At 37.4% G+C, this 22,615-nt stretch overlaps 1 protein-coding gene across 1 annotated transcript in view; it reads right to left on the reverse strand.

Moving 5' to 3' along the window:
• The window catches only part of USH2A (usherin), a 391,083-nt gene that overhangs the window by 228,066 nt on the left and 140,402 nt on the right, over positions 1-22,615 (reverse strand). The window contains exons 22-29 of the mRNA XM_064446238.1: positions 19,670-19,796; positions 19,173-19,274; positions 17,528-17,701; positions 16,884-17,014; positions 10,662-10,935; positions 7,393-7,596; positions 7,178-7,258; positions 4,700-4,885 (exon numbers count right to left, since the gene is read on the reverse strand). Coding sequence (XP_064302308.1) covers positions 4,700-4,885; positions 7,178-7,258; positions 7,393-7,596; positions 10,662-10,935; positions 16,884-17,014; positions 17,528-17,701; positions 19,173-19,274; positions 19,670-19,796 — 1,279 coding nt within the window. The remainder of the gene's footprint in view (positions 1-4,699; positions 4,886-7,177; positions 7,259-7,392; positions 7,597-10,661; positions 10,936-16,883; positions 17,015-17,527; positions 17,702-19,172; positions 19,275-19,669; positions 19,797-22,615) is intronic.

Consider the following 22,615-nt stretch of genomic DNA (forward strand, 5'->3'; position numbering starts at 1 on the left):
CACACTCCACTGGAGGCAGTGGTCAGGGCATGGAAGTCGGTTGTAGTGCCGCAGGCTGCTTTGGCAGCGCCTGCTTGGGCCTGGCAGAGCTCTCCCAGAGAGGGAGAACCTCTTGGCCAGCGGTGTTTCTCTGAGCAGGGGCGTTTGGCAGCCAGGCAGCCAGCTTCCCACGGCCCCGCCGGCAAACCCGCGACTATCAGTCACTGGCAGGAGGCCCCATCTCCTCTTCTGAGGGACTCCCTAGCTAGAGTGCTTTCAAAGACGATGTGCAAGCCGGGCCACTTTGATTAACCATATTAAATCATTAAATTAACTTTTCCTGAGATATTCATCTGCCGAGCATAAAAGACTAAAAGGTGAAGCGTAATTATAAACATGTGTCAAGGGAAGGAAGGAACATTTAGGGCATTCAGAGGGGAAGCCGCCGACAACAATTTTCTTGTTATCACATGTGCAGCCACAACTTCAGCACTTGGCTATTGCATCAATGACACAGGCAGGATGAACTGCAAAAAAAGTACAAAATTAAAAGAGGATTCTGTAATAGGAATACCAAACATTTGTGAATTCTTTTGCAGGATATTTTAATTAAATATTATTTGCAGCTTTTACTAGCCTTCTTCACTGACTGTAACTGGAAGCTAGTAAAATTTAGAGGCTCGTAGACATCCTGAATTCTACAATGAGAGCAATCTGAATTATGAAATGTTTTTCTTGTATGTGCTCAACAAGAGAAGCACCAGAGGACTGTGAACAGTGGCACAAAATTGGGTTAGAGGCAAGGCAGCTGCGGTACTGTACCCCAGGGGATGATACTGGGGCCAATACTGTTCAACATCTTCATTAATGACCTTGATGATGGGAGAAGTGTACACCCTCAGCAAGTTTGTAGATGATACAAAAGGGCCACTAAGATGATAAAGGGACTGGAGCATGTCTCTTATGAGGAGAAGCTGAGAGAGCTGGGACTAATCAGCCCAGAAAAGAGAAGGCTCAGGGTGATCTATCAATGTGTATAAATACCTGACAGGAGGGACCAAAGAAGCCAGACTCTTCTCAGTAGTACCCAGTGACAGGACAAAAGCCAATGGGCACAAGCTAAAAACCATGAAATTCCATCTGAACAAAAGAAAACACTTTTCTACTGTGATGATGGTGAAACACTGGAACAGGCTTCTATAGAGGAAAATACTTCCATCTGTGGAGATACTCAAAACTCGGCTGGACACAGTCCTGGGAAACCTGGTCCAGCTGGCTGAGCTGGAGGCATGGACTAGGTGATCGCAAGGGGTCCCTTCCAACCCCAATGATCTTGTGATGCTGTGATATTCTTGATTCCAAAACAAAGTAGAAGCAAAAGCTGCTCATAAACAGCACTGAAACAGTGTGTTCTAAAGCTTCTTTCATTTGTGTAAATGCTGATTATAATTTATATTCCAAATTTTTATGACAGCATAGTAACGGTGTGTGGAATTCACTGGAATGCAGAGTAAAGCAACCCAGCCTTTGGGAAAAAAAAATTCTTTGACACGATGACCCCATACTTCCTTTATGACTACTCTGAGTGTGACTGGCTGTATCCAAAGTGTATCAGTGTTATTACTTGTTTCTCTGAAGGCAAGCTGGGCTAGCACAGTATTCCCTGAAGCCCAAAAATTTACACTCTCATCTCACTTTATACTCTCATCCTATCATACAGACCCTGAACACCATGTTGAAATATACTACCTTATCCTATAAATTCCTGGTTCAACAGTCAGAACCTCAATTTAAGGATTTAAATCTGCTGAATATTCCTAGCTTGGATGAAAGTGAAAAAAAAAAAAACAGTTTGACATTTTGAAGACTACAAGGGTCAGAATTTGACAGATTTTGGTTTCTGAGGAGTCAGAAATAGGCGTTTGAGACTGTGGGATTATGCTCATTTAAAGGCCTGCTTTACCTTAAATATTTAGCTCAGCTTTCCTTCATCTTGAGAAGGGTACAACAGGTTCTTCTGAACTTGACACACAGAGGACAACCTTCTGGGAAATGGGTAATGCTATTCACTTTTTGTTACTGTGCTCCATTTATGACTCAGGACCTTACTGCACAGAACAGATCGTAATTGTTCAAAAGAATTTACAGTCTAAGTATAAAACAAAACACAACAGACAGGTATAAGATGCAAGGAAAAAAATAGCATAAGGGGGTTGTCAATGCATTCAGACACACTTGCAAGCAGCAGATTAAGTGGTGCCTAGACTTAACAGCGAGTGAAAATTTGAAGAAGGTAGGGGAAAAATAGCGGAGTTGCTTCATCAGCGATCCCACTGAGACCTGTGGTGCTTTCCTCTCTCCTGTTGTATTAGCAAGCCTGGCTGCTGGGGTTACTGTAGCACCTTCTCATGGAACTCAGCAAGGGAATTTCTAAAGAAATCTCCCTGAAATTAGGGAGAAACAAAGCAAAATTTCCCTTCTCAGCAAACTCAAAGGAAAAGTAAGCAAGACAGGATCTTCTGGGGGGGTTCTATGTTTATGTTAACTTTTGATTAACCAGGAAATATAATTCAGCAGGGAAAGCCACACCTTTTCTTGGGAGTCTCACATTTGTGGGTAACCATTACCCAATGTCCACAGACTAGCCCATCTAGTCCTACAGGCTTCACAGAAATCAATGGGCTGAAGGTAAATTAATTTCAAGATCAGTGATATAATTTTTCACTTGTCTCAGCTCTGATGTCAGCATGAGGACATGAATTACACACTTCATACAATGCCAAAATTGGAAAATATCTAACTAAACTATTAGGCAAAAGTTATAAACAATAAAAGGAAGCACTGCTTCCACAGACACAAAACTGAATTGAAAAACTTACTGCCATACCAAGTTACAGAAGCCAAAAACATAAATGTATTAAAAAACCAAAGACAATTCTACCACAGACCATTAAGCATGATGGTCCAGATGCAACTTTCAGCTCTGGAATTCCACAGACTAACAGCTGAATTTGTATTAACAGGAAGACTCACTCTAAGCTTAGCACATTTCTTACCTTTTCTTCCTAAGCATCTACAATCTGACATTATCAGAAGGGTCAATGGTTGAATACAGTTGTTCTTAGGTTCATAGGGTCATTTTATTTTGCAGTATTCAACAGTTATCTGCTATAATAGACTAAAGAACCAGGATCCACTTACTATCTCCATTTTATATAAAGGAATTCCTTATTCTTCTACCTCCTGAAAGCTGCATGCAGATAGCCTTTTACCTGTACAGCCTGTTGTAGACTTTCCCATAACCCTGACACATAATCATGGCATAATGCCAACAAATTTAAACAAAATTTTGTTCTGGCCATCAGCTGAGAATAAGCTTTCCAATCCATATGCTTCTAATATAGTCTCTAATTTCTACTAATATAACTTGTATTGCTTTACAGCATAGATAGAGTATTCAAATCAACAAATTCATCAAAGAAATCACAGTAAGAATAGAAAGCCCATGCAGTTTTGGCATTATAAGCACATTACTCAGATTTAGTCAAGTGACTTCAAATGGAAGAAAATAAATATATGTACATGTTTGCTCTTGAAAATGTATACGTATGTTACGGTAAAGAAACAACACAAAAAATACATACTTATATACAAACACTAAGCACGTATTAACTGGGCTTCAGGAAAGCAGAAATTATATACTGCCTGAGGGTTTCTCACTTTCTGAGACTGTTATAATGCCCCAAGCTGAGTCATACCAAAGCCTCAGCTTTGAGCATTATGTCACTAGCACTTTTTCTATTGTTATGAATATACAATTAATTTTAGAGAGTGTATAAACAAATCTATTGGTCACAGTTTGTTACAAAAAAAAGTAATGTCTACTATTGCCCTATTTAGTCATAGCATAATTCAGACTCTTGTCAGTAACGTGCTCCCTTCCCAAGCAAATTTGCAGCAGCCCACAAAGGCTTTCTGTTGACAGCAGAAAGCCAGATCCACACTATCCTTGGGAAGAGAGATCCCAGAGTGTTCTCTATGTAGCAGAGAGGCCAGCGTTTCTTCCTAAAAACATCTGCCTCCTATGGGTAAAAAGACCTAGACTCTAGAAAACATTGCAAGTGCAATGGTTCCTATAGCTCCTGTCCACAGCCCACAGCTCAACAGTGACCAAACACCAAAAACCCAGATTCTTTCATTCCATAATAACCTACCTCCCCACCCCAGTGTTATCAAGCAAAGCACCCGATTAACATAAATGTATGCTAGTTCCCACTGAAATCAGTTAGGTTTATATGATCAACATTAGGCAAGTATATCAAGTGCTTTCACACATCGGGTCAAATAGCATCTTATGGGACCCACACGTACAGTTCACTTAGGTGAACTGGATGTAACAACAGGGAAGGGGGGTGGAAATCACATATACTAAGCAAAAACAAAAACCAAAAAGCATTCTCCCCCAAAGGATCAATATGTTGGGAAGGAATACCTTAAATAAAACTGCTTTTTAGTATTTGAGTTTTACCTTGATTTCTATTGTTGTTTCAAGTCAGTACATCGCTATGTATGCGGATGCCAACACCAAATACTACCCTTCCAAACATTAGATATGCTGTGTATGTACAGAAACAGACAAGTAATACTTCATAGCTCAACAAAAGGAGATATAAGCATCTCAATCAGATGTGCCTAAAGTATGGTACTTAACAACATTTACCTGTGAGCATACTAGTGTCGGCAAGCTCAGCACTAGTGATGGGTACATTGGGACCATCCTCTTCATATGCTTTCAAAATGTACTTCTCAATTACACCTATGACCCCAGAAGGTTTGTCCCAGGTGACCTCAATGCTGTAACCATTTATGCTGTGAACTCTTGAGGGAGTTGGCACATTTTCTGGAACTGTAGAAGGATAAAATAGAAAATAGAGAAAATGGCAGTTCTAAGGAGACTATTGCCCCTATTCTTCACTTTTAATGGCTGCAGTAAATCAGACTCAACCATTAGCATAAATACAATTTATTAGAGTTGTAACTTTTCAGCATTGATTTAATATGACTGCACATCTTGAGCTATTCAGTTTAAGCTATATTTCAAAACCATCAAAACTCCATCTACATAACATTCCTTCTTGTCTAGTTGCGATTTTCCAAAAACATTTAATGTATCAAACATATTTAAGCATCACTCAAAGAGAGGAGGTGGACTGTATATAGCTAACAAGTTCAGGCATTATAATCATACAACTGAATGAAGCAAGACAGTACTGCAACAGAGAAGGGTTTGATATTTTTCTGTTGGGTATGTAAGCCACAGAATGCCACAACTGTGAAACATTTTTAGAAATGTGCATTCTCATTTACAAAAGTGTTTCAAAAAGTTTAAATTCTTCCATTTATTTTCATATTTCCACAATGTCATACAACTGTCTCAGGGCAAAGCAGAGATTTGTTAAGCCTTTTTGCAAAATCTTTTTTCTTCTGATCATTCCATGCTATAAAAAGTAAAAAAGAAAGAAAAAAAAGGAAAAAATTAAGATGTTTAAAACAACTAGAAAGCCAAGCTCATACATGCATACAGTTGCTAATAAAAAAAAAATAAATCATCCCATTTGCCGTAACCTTTAACTATTTATTAGTTATTACTATACCAAGTAAAGGTCTGGCCAGTAACAACTTCATCACAGATGATTGCACAAGGGATGCAGAGGAAAGGCCCAAGGAACACTATGGCAGGATGATGGATGATAAGTGGCTGTAAACGCATGTGGACTCCCTAGCCCTGTTGATGATCATTTGCTTTTCTCACCAACAAATAACCCCCTTTTTTTTTTTTAATTTTATTGTTTAGTTTCATTAAATATGAATGCATCTTTGTTTTTTATTAGAAGAGTACCAGAATGGAAAGTACAAAACTACTTAGAAGTTGTGATTCTTGTGTAAAGAATGTGATACTCCAGGAAAACTTCAGTTATACAGTAATATATTGATTTTATTAGTTCTGAAGTGTATCACAGGACAAGGTAAGGTACTGTATAGCAGATGGTCTTCTCATAAGGGACATAACAAAACCATCTCAAAAATAATTGAATAGCGCAATTATTCTCCAACCCAGGGGAACACAGAACTGCTCAATGCTGTGGTCAGTTTGCAAACATAAATTTACGGTAAACCTTACAGTTGTCAGACAGTCGATATGAAAATAGGCAGGTATTTTCTCTCTTCTGGGTGGTACACAAAATAATGACAGTAAGTTGTGTAGGAATGCATTTGCAAGTCCAATATTTACGTAGGTATCGTACCATTTTTTAAGATGATACATTGAACATCTTGCATCAAAAGAATTCTCTGCGTTGATAGAATGCAATTAGGCTTCAATTTACAGGAGGAAAGTTGGTTAAATAAATCACACAGAACTGTAAATCTTCAAAAACTTGCTGGCTCAATAAAGTTTGCAGAAACACTTAACAGAAAAGGAAAGGTCCTTTAAATTTTCTTCATACAATGTATGAAAAATTTTATCTTTAGGGCTCAGCAGGTATTACGTTCCTACTTTGAAACCTTCTCCACAAGCCACATGCTGCTTTTCTAGTAAATATTGCCCCATTTTCATACACAAAGGTATGGGCTACTTGTTGAAAGAATCTTCATTCAGCAGCACCAAGCAGCATACCCATGTGCAAGTAACGTAAAGAAAATCTTTCACAAGACCCTTTTCTCCCTAACAACTACACGGCCTCTTATCTTCCACAGCTTTTGCCTGCTATCCCAGTGTCTCTTTTCTCTATGCTTTACTTTGTACCACTAAGTTATACATGGAAAATACAGATTTACTTTCTCCAGCAGACTCCTGTAATGTGAGGTTAGATGTGCATGTATGAACATACCCCAGATGCATGGCTGTTCTTACTCAGTTAATGAAGTTCAACCCTTTCACACTCTTTGCTCTCACACAGCTACAAAATCTAACATATATTTGGAAGAGACATTGAATTATGTGTGGAAAATACTCTCCTGAACACTTAAAAGCTGAAGATAGTAATTTGGTGCCTATTCAAAGCATTAAGTAGTTTTGCTCCTTCAAAATCACCATGCAACTTACACTACTCAAAATAGCTGTGGTGGGATTTTCTCCAAGCTGACATTAGATAGCTAATGAAAAATGGGAATAAGTAAGCCTTAAAATTATATTTACCTGATTCTCTTGTACGAACACGGGTCCATACACTAGATACTGATCCTCCTTCATTCGAGGCAACCACCCTATAAAGGTATTCTTCAAAGAACATAGAGAAGGACAGAGGAGAAAAACAAACAAACAAACAAACAAAAAAATCACTGGACGTGGTAATACCATAATACAGAATGAAATAAAAGTGATGTATTTCGTTTAAGGAACCAATGGGTTACCTGTAAATGGTTGTAGACCACTCTCATAAACACTCTGCTCTTTTCCTCGGTATACTAGGATGGAGTCATTTCCCCTGCAGTTAACAGCACTGTCAGTTGATAGGCATCCATCCAGATTGACTCTGACAGCACTGCTGGACACAGATGCCAAGTTAACGACAGCACCTTGTGTAAATTTAACATCCTTCATGCAACCACCGAAACCTAGCGAACAGTAAAGGATTAGTATCACATAAAGAGTTTCAGTCATTAAGAATCACTTTTGTTCCTTTCAGTCCTGTGTTTCAGTATTAAAGACTTTAATGTGAATATGTTTACTTCCAACATGACATTCAGTCCCCCCTTTCAAGATGGTAAGATGGTAAAATTTCCTGGTATCCTAGTGTTGAGTTCCTGCCTTACTGAACTATTCTTTCATTGTTATCAATTCCATCCCACAAGGAAATAGCTTTCTGTTTTATCTTCTATCACTTCTGTCTTTAAAATTATTACCATAAAAGTGATTCTGAATTTGAAAATCAGATTTCTGCTGTTTGCTAATATTTTGTCAATATACATTTTTCTTCAAACTGAGAAGAACATTTAGATTAAATATATGATTAACTTCAGGAGATCACAGAGGTACATCAGTTTATCCTAATGGGGATATAACTCGTATGCTGTTTACAAGAATACCCTAGAAACATAATCCCAGCTGTTCATTTGTGAGAAAAAAAATCTAAGTCATCTCATTTTATATTTATTTCTATATATACACATATATATATTTCTCTGTGTGCGTGTAACATTCCTATCAACATTACAAATATGTTAAATTAGTTACTTGCAGTAAAAACACCACTACAAAATTTCAGGATGCAGTTGTTCAAATTTCTACATACTTTTATGACTGAATTTACAAAGTAATAAATTTATACAAAATAGTTCTCAGATCTGAGTTTAGTGTTTAATGTAAAACCAAAGTAAACAGTAAGCAAACTGAAGACTTCAGTTCATTGAAGAACTAACTTTGTAAATTAAAAATCAGCCTCTTACGGATCAGTGCTCTTTCTTAGCTTCATGAAAACATTGTATTTGTATCTCATCTACCTTTATTGCCTTTATTACTGCAAGATGGCAGGTCATAGTAGTATTTGTACTAAGCCACCCAATCTGAGAATCTAATATCCACCCATAGTTCATGCAAAAACAAAAGGGGAGTTGAAGGTGGACACCCATTTTGAATCATCCTCTAAAATTCCTTCTCTCCTCACAATTCTAGGAATTCAGACAAAGTACTCATTAAAATGAATACATTTTAAGTTAAGCTCAACTCCTACTCCACAGTAATATGCTCAATTTCTTAGGCTGTCTGTGGCAGAGGAAAGTGTTCGTCCCAGTCTGCACAGGCATCTTAATCATTAGACAAAATGAACAGTTGTTTAATTTTCAGTGAGATCCATACTGTAAAACGTATTTTGATACATTATTTTTAGCATCTTTTTAGCTGCATTTATCACTGTTTGAAGATTTCTGTCTGGCGTCGGCCAGGTAATCTTGTTTACTCTCAGGTAGCTGCAGAACAAGTAATGACAGTACAGATTCCCACAAACATTCCTGCCACCTTCCCTCTACCTTAACCTCTCAGGAGGGCGTGTGACGGGTCATGCAAAGGCCCACAGAGTCTACCTGAAGTTTCTTAAAATAAAGTTGTAAATGAGATGGAAGTGGGGTGGGAGGAGAAGGATATTTATACCTTATTTGCTGTGAGCAAAACCATATTCCTTAATTCAAAATTAACTACCAAGAAGCCATTAATTGAGAAAACCTTTTGTAAATATTCATTAAACTGGGAAGGTCTCCATATTCCATTATCACACCATTACATCATTATAGTCCTAAATAAAAGTATGTTTCAAGGCTGTAATGCCTAATCTTGCTCATCTAAATCCACATTTAGGGATGCACAAGAATATTTTTATCTTCAGATGCTCTGAATACAAATTCACAGCTGCCATCTTATTTTGTAGCATGCTAAGGAGACTCAGTAAAAAATAACGTTTATTGATGTGCCTCAATATGCACTTCAGACATTCACTTTAAATGTTATTTTGCCCTAGATTCTTTGTTCACAGTTCTTTTTGCTGCAGGAGTTGTGAATGCATCCACTCACGAGGCTATACCATCTGCTACGAGGCAACACTGACAGGGTACAACTGGCTAGCTCTTTTGGGCCATAAATATTATGCACAAGGAACCTAGAGGAAGATTGTAATATACACGATACCTACAGCTGGAATAATACATAAAACGATATTTTTGAGCTATCTGTGAATGCCAGTGCAAAGATTTGATTCAAATTATTCTGTAGCTGTAAAATCACAAGGTTTCAGTGGATCTCTGCAGAGCTTACTTGAATGCACACATTCCATGTGAGCTCATGCATTCAAAGCCACTTAGTGGATTCCACTTCATCACTTACCAACTGCTACTTATTTGCCCACAGTATCTAAAAAAACACCATGACTGATGAATAGCTTCATAAGTAATGAAAAAACACACCCAAACTGTAAACAGAGCTAGTTTAAAAGACATTTTTCTACTACATTTCATACAGTAGATCCTTTTGTGGAGGCCATTATTAATAGGCTGTAATTAATGCTTCTCTCTTTTCCTTAGAAATCTGACCTGTTCCAGAATAGAAGGATTACAGCAATGGCTAAAAACATAACCATCTCCCCTCCTCCTGATAACATGGAAAATACCATAGCAATGTAGCCAAAATACATATTCAGGGTTTTTAGACCAGAATAAGTATTAGCTAAAAAAAGTACTAATAAACTCTCAACAATTCTTCCATGTGGCAGCATCCAGCCTCATTACAGTGATTTAAGCTATGTTTACTGTCTTCTGCTGGTTTTATATTACAGATCTGCAAGTGACACAAGTTGATCAAGGGACACAAGTTTATCTGAACTGGCTTTCCCTGATGAAGATTTGAGGTGTCCTAGATGGGAATCTCAGATTACCATTTGCTACTCTTCAGTTCCTCTCCTAGGTGTTAGACTGGTTCAGATATCACTGGGTTGGAAGAACCTTTACAGCCTTACAAAAAGATCAGGACTAAGTAAAGCTAGATGGGTAGGGATAACTGGTAGTTAAAGCAACAATGGGTAGGAGGAAAGTTTCATGTTACATACGCATGAATTTAGACTACCAGCAGTAGAATGTCCACCTTGTGCATGACACCAGCTTTTAGAAAATGTATGTTCTTCTTGGTGTCATCTTACCTTGATCTAACCCCAGTTCTTTATAAAAATTCTGAATCTCAGGTGGGATTCCTCCCATGTAGACAGGTGAGTTTACTTTCAGCTGCTGAACACGGGGTTCGAGCATCTGCTCTCTCAGTTCGTTCATACTTGCTGAAACTACAGAGCCCTCCTTGTTCACTGTGACTTTGTTCCACTTCCCATCACAATAGGACAGTCCTAACCAGAGATCCACTTGTGTAAAGACGATGCCGGTTTTTAAAAAGATGTTTAATATTCCACTTTTCAGTTCAATCTATATATTTTAAAACAGAAAAAAAGATTTTAGAAGACACATCACATACCCAGCAACAGACAGTTATTTAAAAAAAATTAAGGGAGTCAATGAAAAAGATCAATGAACAAGACATTTTTATCTTCAGGACAGCAGAAATTACAGTAAAATTGTTTGCACAAAACATGCTAAATACAGTGTATCAGTTAATTCAGAATGTAGGAAAATATATTCTGATTTTTTGACAACTGACTTTGGCACTAATGTAACTAAGTAAAAAGAAAAGAAAATGAACCAGGACTGTTTTGCTTTTTTTTTTTTTTTTGAGAATGAGAAAACACTATTTTATCTATCAATTCATTTTTTAGAAGAATGTAACAAGATAATACGGAAATGAAATGTCAGACCTGATTAAGGTCTTTTTAATTGGCTGGTGAACTCAATTTCAAATTTTCCAGCATACATTGATTCTGTATTTCATCCTTATTCTCCTAAATCTTGTAAGAAAAGAATTGGTTTTCTATGTGCTTTTTGAGATTAATGTGCCAATTCTCTAATAGAAATCCATTTTATTTATATTTTCACTGCAGAAGTTTCCAAATGCTTTACTGCAAGACTCTTTATCCTAACTGAATGGAACACAAGCGGGCTGAGACTGTAAATTGGCAGGTATAGAGCACTAAACACTTAGGTGATTAACTGGTGGTTGAAAGATATGGATACATTCACAAAAAGGCATTACTGTTTCCATGCAAAAATCTTAAGTGAAATAAAAACTACAGATTTAACATAAATGGTTATCACCACTATTGACAAACTGACATATTTAGGTTACTGATAATATTAATATCACAGTATTTGTAATTGGATTATGTTTCCTTAACAGAGACCTCAACTGAAGAAAGAACTCAGTACTTGAGATGTCATGGGCAAGACAGGTCCTGTCCCAGAGTGCACACTGACTGCTTGCTCATGAGACAGAGGGATTTTGTTTATTTGCTTCTTTGGGACAACAATTTTTCCTATTTCCATGAGTTTGTGGCCCTTCATAGCTAAGGATTCTACAATACAAGTGAATGACGGATCATGGCATTAATGCTGGTAAGTATAGCTTGAAAAAGCAGTCCATTGGACAAGTCGCTTTTTCTTCACTGATGAGAATTCATATGGAGCACATTGTGCTGGTGTGAAGAAAGCATTTCAGCTGCATAACTACAGTAGTACGCCAGCAAGTCTGCCAGACCTGGAAGCTGGAGAGAGGACAGTGTTTGACATAGGGTCACCACTCAACAATTCCCGCTGCCAATTTACTCATCTTGGCATAGTCTTAAAGCAGGCAGAGAATGATGCTTGTGCTTTTTGTCATGACCTGGACTGACATTTAGAATGCCCAAGCACAGCTAAAGATACAGAACCACTGTTCATTCTGAACTGTTCTGCACGGTGAAAAAAAAGGCAAAGCCCTGCATACACCTAGAATTCTCTCTGGTATTGAGCATAGATACAGAAAAACAACCAATAATTGAATAAAATTCTGGGATCACCTTAAGAAAATCCTTGATTGTTAATGTACCCCCGGAAAATATTACTATAAACCAAAAATGTATGAAGATCATCTTATTCTTCTGCCAGACAGCTGCCATCTCTCAACAGAACAAGAGCGTTATATCACAGCTCTAAACCTGAGCAGGTTCTCAATTTAGTGCTTAAAAGCATACTTGCTTTTCAGAATTTAGGGTAAAAATATTAACCACCACTGCAAAATTTTATTAATACTGTTCTCTATGCATAAAATTCTTATTTTGATATATCTGAGTGTGTAAGGTTGGAATCAGGAAAGCCCAAGCTTAGCCTGAATCTGGAAGAGGACATGAGGGCCAAGAAGAGCTTCTACAAGCCCACTGGCAGGTTGTGGCATCTCTCTGAGATTGATACAGGGACCAATTCTAATTAAAAAATTTATTAATGACATGAGCAATAGGATGGGTAAACTGTCAGCAAGTTTGCAGCTGTTAGCAAAGGGGGCTGCCACTGGCATTCTAGACATAGAAAGCAATTTTGAAGAAAAGGACTGAGGGTCAAGATGGATTGCAAATTGAAGACTGATCAGCAACGTACCCTTGAAACGATAAAGACAAACATGCACTGGCTGTATTAGAAAGAAGGTAGGCAGTAGGTCCAAGAGATGATTCTTCCACTCTATTCATCACGTATAAGACTATACTGGGACTACTGTATCCAGCTCTGGACACTTCAGTATATGAAAGATACTGGCACACTGGAGTGAATCCAGTGGAAGGGCACCAAGCTGGTCATTGCTTAGAGTACCTAACGCATGCGTTGAAGCCGAGACAACAGGGTTTGTTCAGTCTTAAAAGTGGGAAGACAACTTAACGGTTCAACTCCCTTACGGGAGGATACAGAGAAGACAGACCCAGACTCTTCCAAGAGGTGCACAGCAAAAGGATGAGAGGTAAAAGACAAAATGCAACAAGAGAAATCACAGTTAGATATCAGGATTATTTTTTTTTTCATGTCATAAGGATGGTCAAACATTGGAACAGGCTGTAGAACTTGAGAAGCTGTGGACTGTCCATCTGTAGAGAGATGCACAATACTCAAACATAAAATGCCTGTAGCAATCTGATCTAACTAAACTGGCCCTGCCTTTAGTGGAGATTTGGAAAAAATTACTTCAAAAGGTCCTTTCAACCTAAATTATTTTGTACTTCTGCATTTTCTTTCTCTGCCGGGACCAGTCCCTATCTCACTCAATCTGCTTATAAACATATGGTTTTGAAAATGAAAGGAATATCCAGCCATAGCTCTGAGAAACAAAACTCAGATAGGATAGGGGTTGCATTGGAGGCCGAATGACACTTTGTTAAACCTGCCATCAAAAATCTCAACCAGCGTTGAGCTACAAGACTGATTACAGCTTCATCTCCTTTGAACTGGGAAGTCATCCTGAGATTCAGTGGTATCAGCAGAGATAAGCATCAGAATTGAAAGAACTTGGCAATGACAGTCAGTTTGTGAGCCCTTTGTAAGAAAAGGAACAAGGAACTTGGTACCGATGCTGATGTTGAACAGGTCTTTCCAGTTCAGAAGTCAATCAGGTCAAAGAGATGTTCTGTACTGGCCAGCTGGAGGGCTGAGGCCCAAACGCAGGCCCCTCAGTAGCCTCCTCGGAATCAGTCATTCTTTAATTGAAAGGCAATAGGAATCTCTCCCTCACACCAGACAGAGAGAAATCATTGGTGATCAATAGGAATATCACCTTCACAAGTCCCAAAGAGTACCAGTCATTTCTTTGCTAATGAAAAGATTTCAATTTTGCGTCCCCAGAACGCTCATTTCACACCCTTCCTTAGCTCCATCACAGGTAACGCTTTCATCTCGGACACCGGTTATTTTACCTCATGCAGCTACTTTACAGTGCAATTCTTTTGAAAAAGTTCCTGAAGGACTTCTTACTTTGCAGCTTTGCAGAAGTGAATCAGCTCTTGAATTCAACATCCGCTTCACGAGCTACAATGTTTTGGGAGCTGGTGCCACTTTCACACTTAAGATTGTCAGTGCTTAGGCTTTCGCTGCTGTTCAAGTGGTCAGATCAAAATCAGTAATGCAAACTCTATCAGCAGTCACAGTACCTTCTTTCAATCACAAACTCAGGAGGAAACAATGCTAGAGTGAGAGCTAGTGATTCGTACTAGTTTATCTGGTCACAGTTTGCTCATAATTATTGTGCCTGGACCCAGAGAGAATCAGATTGACCTTTCTGGCCTTAGTTAATCCTCAGGGCATAGAAGTCATGGAAGCAGTGACCTTTACACACAGCACCTTTCTAGGACATCATTTTGTCTTGAGCAGAAGACAAGACAGGCTCTTTGGCTGTTTGGTAGCAGGTCAGCCATGTGCCTAGTCATTCCAAAACTATAAAGCTAATAAGAGAGCTGTGACCTATACAAAGGGAAGGGTCAGGGAATACCATCTTACACTGGCACTCAGGATAAGTGGTATAGTTTCTAATCTGTTTTGCAGTGCAAGTGTCTCCTGACCAAAGCTCCTAACAAAGACATCGTAGCTCATGCGCAACATGCTACACACCTCATTTTCACTTTCTATTAACCTTTTTTTTTTGTGAGCTCAAGTGTATGGAAAAACCTTCTGTCATCAATATGTATGTGAAGAACACAAAGCTGCAAGGGTTGGAAAAGCATGCAAATATGCATCCTCTCTAAAATTCCTCATCTTAAGGCTATGGAGATGTTGAGGTCAGGAGTAAAGTAAGATTTTAAAAGTTTTATTTGACTTAGGACAAATGCTAACCAAATTATCTAATCACAGTTTTCAGTGCTAAAAATAAGATAAATAGAAAACTGTCTAAAATCTGGAAGTATGAGAAGTGTTTTTTCTAACTACTCTGTGCTTTTGGCTGCACTTTCAATTTAGTAAGTCCCCTTTTTCCTTTATAGCCAGAAGCTATTTTCTCATATTTGTTAGCCTTTCACAGAGCAATAGAAAGGAGTCTCCAGAAGAGCCCAAGACCCATGTTTGTCCCTGTGAATACTGTTCATATAAATAGTGCCCCTGTACTGTGAATTACCCACATACAAGTCTTTTTAGGGTAGGGCAGCATATGCATAGCATCTTACGTTATTAGCTCATGATTTTGGTCATTACTTGAGGGCAAAACTAAAGTAATACCATATAATTAACAAGACTTGTTATTGGAACTTGTTATAATTTTTAAACTAATGCTGCTTGAAAAAGAGGAAGCAATCAGGTCTAACAGAACTCAAAATCCAGGAAAAATTATCTGCTGGAAAAGTCAGTAATATAAAAAGTAAATATAGAGTAAGTTATAGATGACCTGAAAAGGACAAAAATATATTTATATGTTTTAGGTTAGAAGTTTAAAAGAAAAGGCACATTAGATATAATTCCATGCAATAAAACAGGCTGTGACATGACAGCCATTAGCAAACAGCTGCATTATAATAAATAAATAAATAAATGAAATTCAATAAAAATGCAGAAAGGTCAGATTGGGTCGTAAAGAGTAACAATACCCTCAGAAATCTCTAAATGTAAATAATTGCTTCTTGGACCAACTAAAAAAATATATTATTTTCAATGTAATACCTACTAGTTGGTGCAAGTAGTAACTATAGTTGACCCACTAAGCAATGGTGACCACAGCCTAATTACATTCAAACTCCTTGGGGGAAGAAAAATACGAAAATCCAGAGCCAAGTAACTAATAAAAAAATTTTTAAAACTCCAACACACACATTCAACCTTAAACAAAATCCTGGAAGAGATGGAAGCAGGAGTGCTGCTGAGCACAGAACAGTCTTATTTAACAGACAACAAAAGGAAAGTTCATAGGCATTATCTCACAAATTTGCCTGAATCAGGATTTGTGCAGCTTCCTCTATGGTGTTGGGAAAACAGCGATAGGGATGAGATGGGATTAAGCTGGACCACTGATTTCTGCCTATGTGACAATCAAAACGAAGAAATCTCATTGAGTATAAAAAAAACACATACACCTTAAAGAGAAAGCTTTATTAGGACACTGGACAATTTCCATCATGCACTTTTTGATTTACAATTTAATTGATTTTATTCTAGTATAACTGGGAAATTGGGCAACTATACTTTCCCAGGAATGAGCCAAAAGCTTTTAATATATATCTTTTATTCTCTTTTCTAATCCAGCAAAGAGAATAATTCTGCTTGTAATATATTGATATCTTTCGTATCTATGATATAAATAACACAGGTATTCTGAGCATTTGTTGGAGTCTTTTTGCTCCCCTTACGCTTTGCTCTGCACAGCATTTCAAAATAAGTAAAACACAAAAATAACATGGTTTGAAATTTCTTTAAATGCTGGACATATCTTAGTAGATGAAACTCACAGGTCATATCGGAATAGTTATTTGTATTTCTGAACTTACTGCAAGATAATCTGGACCATCTTTATTGTAAACAAACAAAAGCAATCCATTCAGTTGATCTGTTCTAAATTTGAATGAGATCTCAAATTCCAGTCCACCACTGAAAACACCTGAATGCAGTTCCAGGAACCCTTGAAAGAAAGTGAATACATGCATAAGTTAAACCAAATACATAAATAAATGGGTTAAATAAACCAAAAGCAAAAATCTAGGTGCTGCTTTCTACTTCGACATGAAGAAGTCAGAGGTTTCAAGATTAGGTTTTACAACTTTACCACTCAGCTTAGTAAAGGACAGTTATCCATAATGTACTGCAACAAAGCAAACTGGTGCAATGGCCTAGATTTTGCTACCTGGATTTTTTTTGATACATTATAGGCACCTGTCTCTTCAAAAGTGAAACTTCACCTTTTACATGCATATCAAATCTGTATATGGTTACAGCAGCAGCACCTGTCTGTGAATGCAATTCCTCTTCCATGCAGCAGTCTTCTGCAAACCCAGAAATCAAATTTTATACCATTCAAAAATAATCCTATAGAACTAAAACTGCTTTGAAAAGCAGATCACTGAAATACTTTTGATATGATCATCTTTTATATATCAAGAACATAATTGGCCAGTACAACAGTACAGCAAACTACCTTTGCCAAGAAAATGTGCTCCTTCCGAGAGGACAATGGGGCATCCTTCCCAAACACGATAGACATTGTTTTTCTCTTCAGCATCCTGCCAGTTCAAAGATCGCCAGTTTTCATAGGGAGTATGCATTTTTTTCAAAAATACGTCACTGAGACACCCCACAAAACCTTTCTGGACTATCATCTTCATCCCTGCAAAAAAAAAAAAATCACTTTTTAATCTAATCATCTGCAGCTAAACATAGGTATTAATTTGTATGTTTTATACGCACTCACTCTATCATATATTTCCATGTGTGCATTGATAACCAGCCATCAATCACTTCATAAATCTGGTCTCCAAGCTAAATCCAAATTTCTGAAGACAGCAGCTACTGCTATGTAGCTGGAAACATCAAACTTTTGGGGATTTTGCATACACGTACTTTCAAATCAACAGTATAAATCTACTCCATGAAGATTCCAAGTAAAGTGTTCAGGTTTACCCTCTTTAAACAAAATAATTGTGAAGGAAAGCATGCATCTGCTGAATAGGCAGAAACAGTGCTGCAAAAGCTAAGGCAGATGAATACGCAATTGGAAGCTTTATTGGGAAGTTTTTCCTTCCTTGTATGGATAAAAAAAGGAGTGAATCATGGCTGCTACCTTTTTTTCTTTACCGAGGACAAAAATATAAAGCAGGTCTTACGGACGGTGTTCTCTCGAATGGTATTTATAGTCAACCACATTTTCATTATTTAGCTGAGGTTTTTGAGGGAGGCATCCTGGATTACTTTATGAACTAAAGTTTTAGAAGACCACGTGCACATATGTTTGGTTTTAGTAGTGTGACACAAAAAAAAAATCGAGGAAGTTGTACTCTAGTGTACCTCACATCAAGTCATCAACTAGATTTCACATCCTTATCAGTGGTGGGAATACAAACTTAACACAAACAATCTGGCTTTCAGGTTAATATAAAAACAACAGAAGTCCAGATATGAATCCACTGAGAACAGATGATTTTTTACTAGTTTTGTATGCAGTCACCTCTCTGTTACCCGCTGGTAGAATGTACACTTGGTATATATACCAAGTTTATTCATGAAGACATGTTTATTGACTCTTTTGAAAGCCAGCTACAATCCAGGTCCACAAAAATATATCTGTAAAACACAGGTGTATTCATACAACACTGAGTTCAATGCAACAATCCCTGAAGGCTACAAACTCACACCAAAAAAGGCCAGCATATTGTATTCCTGCCTCCAAGTGGGATGCATAAACCTGTACTTAAGCTAATAAAACCAATTTGTACGTGTACTTTGGAAAAGAATTTGGGAATCTAGAATGTAAAATATACCCATAAGTTCCACACGCATACCAGTTCTGCGTATAAAATTCATTAAAATGTACACAGACCTCATACGCTGCTTTACTGCTGATGAAATCAGCTATATAAATACTTCAGACTATCCCAAAAGCTAAAATCTGAGAAACTGTGCATCCTTGTTTTTTATTAAAACAATTATGTAAATAATTATGCAAATTAAGTACCGCCGTCATGTTTCTGACACAACGTCAAAACAGCCTACAGTACTGCAAAGGCAGTTAACTCAGTGCCACTGTATAGGATTTGTCATATTATACAGAGCACTGTCATACTCACCTATATCCTTTCTTACAATAGTATAACCCTGTGGAAGTCCTCCAACAAAAACTCCTGTGTTCTCTCCAATAATGGTACTGCCACTAGTTGCTAAGGAAGAACCTGAACAAAATAGGTCATTATTCTTGTGTTCAATGCTGTCCACAGATTTTCAACTCAATAACAGAACAGAATTTGAGAAAAGAGGCTGAACTAACAATAACTGATACTTGCCCATACATATCCTGGAAATATTTACAACTCTATTTTACAAAAGAATATTAACACAATCATATTCACAAGCACAAAAAGACAAACGCCTCACGCTCAGTATTCAATTACCAAAGATTCACAGTGGGCAGATACCTCAGATGCACAGACAAAACAGCAGTGGTTTTGTAAGAAAGTTGAGTGAATTTTTTCTCTATGGATGAAGACAGTCAGTGGAAAAGTAAGCAAGTGAGCAACACACTGAGTAATACCAAAATAATAAAGCAAAACGGAAATGGATTGATTACCTGTGTACTGCCCATCCACTGTGATGTTTCCCAGTGCTTGAATTCTTGTAGCAATTATTTCGTGCCAACTGTTATCATTGTACTTTTTTCCACCATCATTAGTTGGAGTGACTGCTACTGCAGATCCCTTTTTATTAATAGAAGAATCTGATTTAGAATATTATGAAGGTAAGATTTAGAATTATACCTTACTCTTTATACGACTCTGTGGTATATAATATCTAAAAATAAAGACCAAAGTCCTCTGTTTAACTTCTTGCGGAATACTGAATGATGTTTAGGACTGATTTCCCCACTAAATTAACCTTCTCAAATAATAAATGAGGGATCAAGAATCCAGTTCAGTTTCTATTAAAAATAGAAAACCCTGTGTAGTTCCCCTGATAAAGATGAGGATGAGGCACAAATTATCAAGGGTCATGCCCCACAGACTTTTTATTTATTTTTTTTTAATGAAGTCTCTATTTAACTACTTCATAGATTGTTGTGGTTGTAAAGTTTGATGGCCATGATTCTATGTGCCATCCACAGAAAGCAAGTGCATATCAGGATTATTCATTGTGGCGCCTGTCTACAGGAAGGCACCCAAAAAAGAGATGTTTTTGTAGGACAGTATGAACATTTCTGTTCTGTCCCTGTTAAGCTGGTATCAAAAGGACTTGAGTTTTTAGGTGAGACAGTGTAATACATTTTTGAAGGATATGGTCATACCAAGAGATTCAGGAAAAAAAAGAAAAATAGAAGGTAGTTACTGAGAATGTTTTTACCATACAAGGGATGCTTGTAAAAATGTTTTAAAATTTATCTAGAATTTTTACCTGGCTTTACTAAAACAAAAAATATAAAGATATGAGGGGGTGAATTTAGAGACATCCATGACAAAATGCATTGAAATCTTTTCTGAATTGCTGAGGAAGAGGAATATAACAGATGCTGTTGCCAGACCAAATCTCAAGACTGTAAACAACCAAAATACCCCATAAACCCATATAATGATGCAATAAAAACAAAATTAATATACATCAAGACTTTTCCTAAGGTTGATATCCAAATAGTCCAACTTCCCAATAATTCCCATAACACTGTCTCAGGTCCTTGTACTATACTCGAACCACATGGGAACTTGAAGTTATTCAACCATTGGAATAATCTCCCTGGGGAAGTGGTTGACTCGGCTGGACAGGAGGGTGCTGGGCCATCTTGTCTAGACTGTGCTCTTCCTAGAAATGTTGGACTAGATGATCCGAGGTCGCTTCCAGCCTGTGATTCTGTGTGTGTGCGTGTGCTGAATTCACAAAATAGAATTGGCCTACGTAGCAGGCAACTACTGAATGGGAAAACATTTCTTTGCATAGGCACTACATAACATTAAAGAATCATGACCTCTGCAATTACTTTATGGGTTAAGACAGGCTTACAAACAAACACACAAAATTTCCAAAAAATACGTAAAAGAAAAATAAAAGGTTCCTTATAATTTGGGCAACTGCAGTAGCAAATCAGACAGTTCTGATTTCCCCCCCGCCTCAGATAATCTAATACTCTTTCTGGCTCAAGGACCTCAGCGTTATTCATATGAAGAAAACCTGTTGATAAAAACAACCACTTACAGTGATTAATACTAAAAGGGTCTTGTTAAAATTTAGTATTCTGCCTTTAGTGATGTGCATCTATTAGGAACTGCTTTTCAGAATAAATATTTATAAACACAGTATACATTTTACACTACGTTTTGAATCGGGGACTGTCACTGTGTATCATATGTATGACAATATATAGGATACATACATAGGGACACAATTACAGAAAAAATAATTTTCCATTAATATTTACAGCATGTTTCGTACTGCATTCCGCCAACATCTTGGTACTGAGGCCGTCTGTACAGCAGACCTCTGTCCCATGATAACAAAACAAAGCTATATATCCTTACATACTAATTGTGCACTTCTTCATATACTATTTTTTATTGTCTTCTCTCCTATTTCAACATTTTAATATTTTACAAACACACATTTCATTATCGTAGTTTAATAATTAAAACCAGAACTGGTGTCATGCCCAATTAATGTGCCCTGGTAGCATGCCCATTAGTTTTTCCATTAGTGAATTCAACAATACTAATGGGATTACTAGCATGGGATGCTAATTGGGCGTGACATAAGAAACTGGCTTACTTCTTAGCATACCCTTGCTAATGATGAAATTAATGAGCATTTTATTAAATGCTGTCTCATCAAAGTGTACTTAGTTAGCGTTAAAATTGTTACAAACGATGCTGCATTCTAAAGATCAGGTGCCTGAATAAGTGGTTCTTCATATTATGTTTGGCAACAGTCTAGAGCATTAACAGTTTTATACATCAGAAACCACATTTATTTGTAACCAGTTCAATCTGGGACCACACAACCATATGTGCTAACCTGTGCTTAATTTCAGGGGGAAAAAGAAAAAAAAGAAAGATGGTGTTCAGGGTTCAGCATGCACTGCATTGGAGGCCTCTGTATGACATTTTATCCAGAACTACTCGAGTGGCTCTATGATCATATTCAAATATCCTGTTGTGGCTTGTTATGCATTTTGGAAATCACACACAGGGAACCAAATCTGGATTAGTTTGCTGAGCCATACAGTAGGTCTTAATTTTTAGCAGCTCTCAGTAATAAATGAGTAAATATGAATCTCTGTGCTCTTCATACTGATGATTACACTCATGAAAATACATAGAACTATCACAAATACAGATCCTCGAATATACTGTCTAGGTGCCAAAGCCTGTAAGTAACTATATTTCTCCCAGTCAAGTTCTTCCAATACCCAAACTCCTACGACTGAGAAAGTGAACAAGTACTGAAGTTTTGCCAACGCCAAGCAGCAAGGTATAGTCGGGATTCATAGCCAGGTATGCTCCATCTTCCTTTTTTGGGAAGCAACAGCTCACCCTCA

The sequence above is a fragment of the Phalacrocorax carbo genome, chromosome 3 (genome assembly GCF_963921805.1).
Source record: "Phalacrocorax carbo chromosome 3, bPhaCar2.1, whole genome shotgun sequence".
Classification (NCBI taxonomy): domain Eukaryota; kingdom Metazoa; phylum Chordata; class Aves; order Suliformes; family Phalacrocoracidae; genus Phalacrocorax; species Phalacrocorax carbo.